General features: G+C 39.7%; 1 protein-coding gene across 1 annotated transcript; it reads left to right on the top strand.

The window, feature by feature from the left end:
• The first annotated feature begins 422 nt into the window (after positions 1–422).
• On the top strand, positions 423–5,677 carry nfil3 (nuclear factor, interleukin 3 regulated). Its single transcript, XM_027141051.2, has 2 exons — positions 423–594; positions 3,682–5,677. Exon 2 carries the CDS (start codon positions 3,809–3,811, stop codon positions 5,180–5,182), a length of 1,374 nt encoding a protein of 457 aa, XP_026996852.1. The 5' UTR covers positions 423–594; positions 3,682–3,808; the 3' UTR covers positions 5,183–5,677.
• The last annotated feature ends 1,013 nt before the right edge of the window (positions 5,678–6,690 follow it).

Genomic DNA, 6,690 nt, shown 5'->3' with positions numbered 1-6,690 from the left:
TCATTAGAATAAAAACCACGTGACCGTGATGTAATAACGCATCTCACTTTTTTGCTAATTGTTACATTACACGGCCACTTGTTGACATTTTTCTCTGTCTATTGACATTATTTTGTAAATTGTTCTTTAAATCCCTATGTTATCCAATGTCGTTTTTTAATTATTATTAATTATTATTATTATTAAATATTATTATTATTATTATTATTATTATTATTATTATTATTATTATAACTGCAGTACTTAATTGGCTCACATACCAACATACAGTAGCTCCAAGTAGAACTCATTCATTTGCATTAGATTCCCGATATATCCATGAGAAAGGCGGGGCATTGGTTCAAATAGGACAATGCCGTATTCCGATTGGATGAAATTCCTGTCAGTCACAGCACGCTGCCAATACACTTCTTCACTGACCTACTAACACAGATCCATGAGGCAGCCGTCACTTCAGGAGGAAAACGCAAAGGAGGAACAGGGAAACATTACCTCACCCTTAACGGAATTTTAGCGCTGCTTATGAAACAATTATCATTCTCCAGACGCTTTTTTTTGTCTACGGACTACATAAAATAGCTGTGCTATTTAAAGGTAGGGGATTTTTCTTTCTTTACATGTTTCTCTCTTAGCCATGTGGGCACTTTGGGTTGTATGGGTTGGTCTGTTACATGGTAACTGTTATACTTCCACTACAGTTTCTAAATTGTGTCTGGTTTAGGACTATAGAGTATATTTGCATGTAGTGGATACATAGAAACCTAAATCCTATAATTCTTCATGGGATTTGGTTCATATTCTGCGTGTTGTGTCCAAACATTTGATGCATTCTAACTTATTTGCACCCGCACTTCACCTACTGACTCCTAAGCATTTGAACCATGTAGGTTTGGAAATGAGACCACAACAGTGTGAATGGCACAGTGACCCATAATACATGAGGGTGTGTGTGTGTGTGTGTGTGTGTGTGTGTGTGTGTGTGTGTGTGTGTGTGTGTGTGTACACACCATATTTACACCATTTGTTTGCTGCTCCACTTCTGTGTGCTTATTTCCTCGTAGGCGTTACATTACTAGGTTACATTCAAATATGTAATAGTTTAGTAGTTTTGTTTTAAAACAAACAAACCAAACCAACCAAAAAATAAAAACAAGGTCAGTCTCTAATAGCCTTGGAGCTGCATTTCAACGTAGTCATAATGCAGTCTATGGGATATTTACAATTTATATCCCATCTATTTGAAGTGACTCGTGTGTTATTAAGCTTGTAAGTGACGCGTAATGAATGCGTAATGTGCTTTTTATAATCTGTAGAAATGAAGGATAAAGGAATACGGTTCTTAACTAGGTAGTGAATGGAGACTTGGTGCTGTTTACATAGACTTCATTTTCTAATAAATGCGTTTCATGACTTTTACTAAACAGGATTTTTTTTGGTTATAGCTGGTTGATCTTTAACAGCACGAAATGTCCCGTAGCCTGTTACCAAACTCTGAAACGGGCGGCATGTGACTCGGATTATTGAGCATTTGGTCGGAGCGGCCTGTCAAAAAGCATCATCGTGCTGCATTGTTTAAACACTCGTTTTAAGACTGCGTGTTAATCACTCCGATTTGAATAATGGACCGTCGATAATCACGTCGATCGTGATGTAAACGAGCAATGTGACTGGGTTACAAAAGCTCAAAACGCACACCTGAAACGTAAGCACACGTCTAGCCAAAACAAGATGATTCATATCAGACAAAGCTTCTTCTCTGTTACACTGCTGGATAATCTTCCTGTTGCATGTTTCGGGCGATTCCCATTTGTTTTTATTGTTTCGGGTCTGTTCAGCCACGTGTGATGATGGTGACCATGATGATGATGATGATGGCTGCTCGCATTCCTTTGTTCTGCGCTCTGATCGCAGGAGGCGCACAGATCCGAACCTAAAAATGACAAATATTTGCCACGTATGCCCTCATAGGTGAGGTTGTTGGGGATTTGTATGTGAGTGGGTCATATTTTTGTACGTTTTGGAAGAGACCGTATCAGCTCAGTCGCTACCACGTTGCAGGTATGGACACTTCTGTTACTGTTGCCCTGCTTGGAGACCTTTAGGAACGACACGTTGAAGGTCACTGCCACAAACTCACATATCTGTCTAAACCGTTTATGAACCATTATCAAATAGGTTCAGAATGCAGATCTAAGCTATTTCAATTCTTATTCTAGTGGTTAGATAATGTTTAATGTGCCAAATAAAGAGAGCCGATTCAATGTTACTCTTTTGCGTAACCGACCTCCAGCGATGACGTCATGTGAGCGCTTTAGTGGCGCTCTGCGCTGCGTCGTTGCATAAGTTGTCCATAAAGTGGGGCACAACAAAACATTTTCTTACAAATGAACTCTTTGATGTTTTTTTGTTTATTTATTTATTTGACAGGGTTAAATAAACAACTTACATTTAAAAATCTACAATTTAATATTTTAGTGTCAAATCAGGTGAGCTGCTGTTTTTATAGTCAGTCTGTACCAAGTTCCCTATATAAGACACAGAAGTGTCGATCACTTAATAAAATAAAAGTATTTTGTATGTCAAAAACTAACAAAATGAGGATATCATATACAGTTAATTATTTAATCAAGATGAACAAATCCTTGGTGTTACCTCTTCCATTGATATATTTTTATGCTTTGTTTACGCTTTGATTCAAGTGTGACTACTTTGAGAAAGATACAGAAACAAATTGCATTGTTTTACGCCTGGCATGAGAATGTTTAAAGAAATTTATCCAACGCCTTCAAATCCTTCCAAAACATATGGTTACAATTCTTCTACCCACCCAATAACACTTCTGAGAAAGCATATACATTTGTTATATGGAACGAATATTGGACTGTCAAGGCATGTAATTTAGTTGCGCTATGCAAAATGAGAGCAATCCACCTCATGGTAGAATAGGAATTTTTTTAGGAAAAGATTGCTGTCTGATCATGAGTAGTAGGGTATCAGCAACCCAGCAATTTGCATGTTACTTTATCAGCTGACAAATTTTCAGAATGTCAATGAGCCAGCGGCAGGAGCAAGCCTGTCTCAGACTCCGAGATGTCATGCCTCAGAAACACTGAGGAATTCAAAGACAGAAAGCACAATGTGCTGCTGTTCTTAGTGTACTGCTGGAATTAGTCTTCGAACCTGACTCACAAATACCCATACATAACACTCACTGAACATGAACTTTTAAAATAAACATATGGAAATTCAGATTCATTGCAGTTTGCCATTGTTATTCTCATGTGGTGTGTAAGAATAATAAATAATAAAAAGTGAACTTCTAAAACTTTATAGTGATTTCAGGTAAAATCTGGTCTTTCAGCTATTACCAATTACTTTTATTAAAGCTTTATGAAGGCTGTTCACTTTCTTCTGGGTGGAATTATGTTGTATTCAGAGAAATAGTGTTAGTCATAAACCACTGTAGGGTGTTTGAGTGTTTCATTGTACCTGACAAACACTGTCTGTAATAAGTCCCATGTAATTAAGAATGAATTATGATCGATGACTCATGCTTTTCTTATGGGAAGCAGAGATTCTTGTTTGGAATATCTGATGTCAGCTTTTATCAAAGTCAAACCAGTTTTGCATAACATATTATTAATCCAGTATGTGAATGTTTTCTTTTTGTATTTTCAACAGGTCCATCCAGGAATCATTATCTGGCACCCATGATATCTATAGCACTTAGTTTACGATGATGATTTGTCTCCTCAACACAAGTGAGAACTAATGAGCTTATGCAATCTGGATCACAGCCTTGAGTATTATGCAGGCCATTAAGAAAGAGACGTCCTACAGTGGAGACGATGACCTGGTCTTAGCCATGGCTCTGCAAGGCACAGACAGAGACTCGGTCAATCAAAAGCTGTCCAACATGCCCTTCAAGGCCAAATCAAACACGTGCCGCAGAAAGCGTGAGTTTATCCCGGACGAGAAGAAGGACACCTTGTACTGGGAGCGCAGACGCAAGAACAACGAGGCTGCAAAGCGCTCAAGGGAGAAAAGGCGGATCAATGACATGGTGTTAGAGAACAAGCTGATGGTGTTGGGTGAGGAGAATGCTTCACTCAAAGCTGAGCTTCTGTCCCTCAAGCTGAAATTTGGCCTGTTGAGCTCTGCTGCCTATGCTCAAGAGGTGCAGAAGATCACCATCTCTACTAATGCCTTGTACCAGGAATTTGTGCACCCTAAAGATGCCAAAGGCTCTTACTCCAGAGAGCCTGAGCCATCATGCCTAAATAGTAGCTGCATATCAGTGATCAAGCACTCACCTCACAGCACCTTATCAGATGGATCTGACTCAAGTACTATGAATGCATGCAGGACACCGGAAACCATCAAGCAAGAGCCATTGGAGAATGGCAACTACTCAAGAGACCGAGCCAGTCCGTATGAACTGTACAGAAATTACCTGAGTAGTCCTTTCCCTGGAGGCTACTCTCAGCCAAATCCATTCCTGCCGCTCACCAGGTCATCAAGTAACTCTCCCCGGACCTCTGATGGCGATGATGGGACTGTGAGCAAGTCATCAGATGGGGAAGATGAACAGCAGGTCCCCAAAGGTCTGGCACCATCCACTGTTGACCAAAAAAGCGTGATAGTCTCCGCTGTAAAAGTGCCAGATACCAACACTTCAGCGCTGCCCCACAAGCTGCGCATCAAAGCCAGGGCCATCCAGATCAAAGTAGAGGCTATCGATCCTGACTATGACTCATCTGGAAAGTTCCCTTCCCCAATTGACATGTCTGCACGGGCATGCTACCAGATGGGTCAGGGATCTCCACTTGAATACACCCAGTCATCACTTAGCCCACTCTCCCTGCAGGTGAACAACGTCCAGGACTGGATCCAACAACCAGAGTATTGGCACAAAGACCAAACAGAGGCTCCGCCAAACGCCTTCAAGAACAGACTTTGCCCTGACTCACCTGGGCCTATGACTAACAAACTCGTTGTAGACCTTAAGGATGGCTGCTACGCTATCTCAGAGTCTGAGAACTTGTACTTGAAAAAAGGCATTGCCGACTTGTCCGCAGAAGTTCATCACAAGTTCATCACAACACGACAGGGTTCTGTCATCGAGTCCACCAAAAGCACTACTGAACATGACTTGGTGTCTAAAGGATGTTATTCAAACTGAGGCTTCTCTGTTTGCACAACACCTGTTTTCCACTGTGTCTGCTACTGCACCATTCCACTGAAATGGTGTCTAAAAGCTGCAGTTCATTGAGATGAATAGTGGTTTTGTGCACTTACTGTTGTAGATTGGCATGTCCTCCCAGTGACTCCTTCTGGTAGCCCAGAAGCCAAAATATTAGGCTACTACATGCAAAGTTAATGCTGTCTTCTTCAAAATTTGTTGTACATTATCGTATGTTCTTTTTTTTTTGTTTGTTTACAATAAATGTATGTAAGCACTGAAGCACCATTTTGTTTTTTTTTCCACCTACACAGGATGTATTGTCTAAAGATTTTAAAGGAACTGTGGATCTAGACTGTCAGTGCCTCCTTAATACTTTGTTTTTACTGTGCCATTTCTATGGAGGTTCACCGTTTTTACCCTGTGTTCTCTTTAAGGAACAATAGGTAGCATTTTTCATGTTGATAAACTGTCAATAAAATTTCACAAAGCACATTACTGAATGGATTGTAATACTGTACATGAAGTCTGTATATATAAACAGTTATGCTCAGTTATGCTAAACTACAGAACCAAAACTGATGAATGTGTGTTCACACGACCCAGAAGATTTACACCAAACACGGTTAGATCATTTTCAATTCAGCCATCGTGAATGGATAACCTTTTAACCTTCATTTAATACAAACATGATCTATTTTGAAGCAATTTAGTGCCAGTTGAGACACTAATTTTATTATCACTTTATACTTGGAACATTACATATATAGACAGGTAACAAATTAACATGAAAAAAATGCCATAAACTGCTTCAGTGCATTTCACCGTAGATTCTACAAGTCTCTGCCGCTGTCCTGGAAAAATGATCAGCCTTGGTTTGGTGGAAAGTGCTGCCTGATACTTTGTTTCCAAAGTCTCCGACTTTATCATTGCATACTCATGAAATTCCTCAGTGAGCCCCCATGTCCTGTGGTTGGGGAGAATTCATCCTAGAAAAGACCACACCCATCAGTATTGAAATGTTTCATTATAGAATAAAGTGGATCAGTCATTTTACATTTGAATGGGTTTTTCTGTAATAATTCCACCTAATGGTAGACCCAGAGTACCAGTACTCACAACAGCTTTACAGAGCCACTAGACCCCTTCACTGTAAAGTTCGTCTTCAGTACTGTAATGTTCTTTTGGTGGATGTCATATATGCACTTTTGAGAATATGTTGAAGGATGCCTCAATTAACCAATGCCTTATTTTCCTCTCATTTCACTGACCAGTGCCTATAATTCTCAAATGTGCATTTATCCTTGTAATCAGCGGTCTATTCACTGTAGCCTCTTTTTACTTGAATGTTCTAAATCTAAACAAAGATGTCATTTTTGGCACTTTTCCTACTGAAACACCAGCTGTTTTTTTATGTCTGACTCTCCTGCCATTTGTGCCCTAACAACGAAATCACTGACATCTTATTCTTTTTCAGTCTTCTTCTAAAATCAAGCAGAGCTTACTCT

Source organism: Tachysurus fulvidraco, chromosome 20 (assembly GCF_022655615.1).
Source record: "Tachysurus fulvidraco isolate hzauxx_2018 chromosome 20, HZAU_PFXX_2.0, whole genome shotgun sequence".
Taxonomy (NCBI): Eukaryota; Metazoa; Chordata; class Actinopteri; order Siluriformes; family Bagridae; genus Tachysurus; species Tachysurus fulvidraco.
This window is presented reverse-complemented; position numbering and strand designations above follow the sequence as displayed.

Bases quoted from the DNA above. Each gene is read 5' to 3' on its own strand.
- nfil3 (XM_027141051.2), top strand. From the start codon at position 3,809: ATGCAGGCCATTAAGAAAGAGACGTCCTACAGTGGAGACGATGACCTG.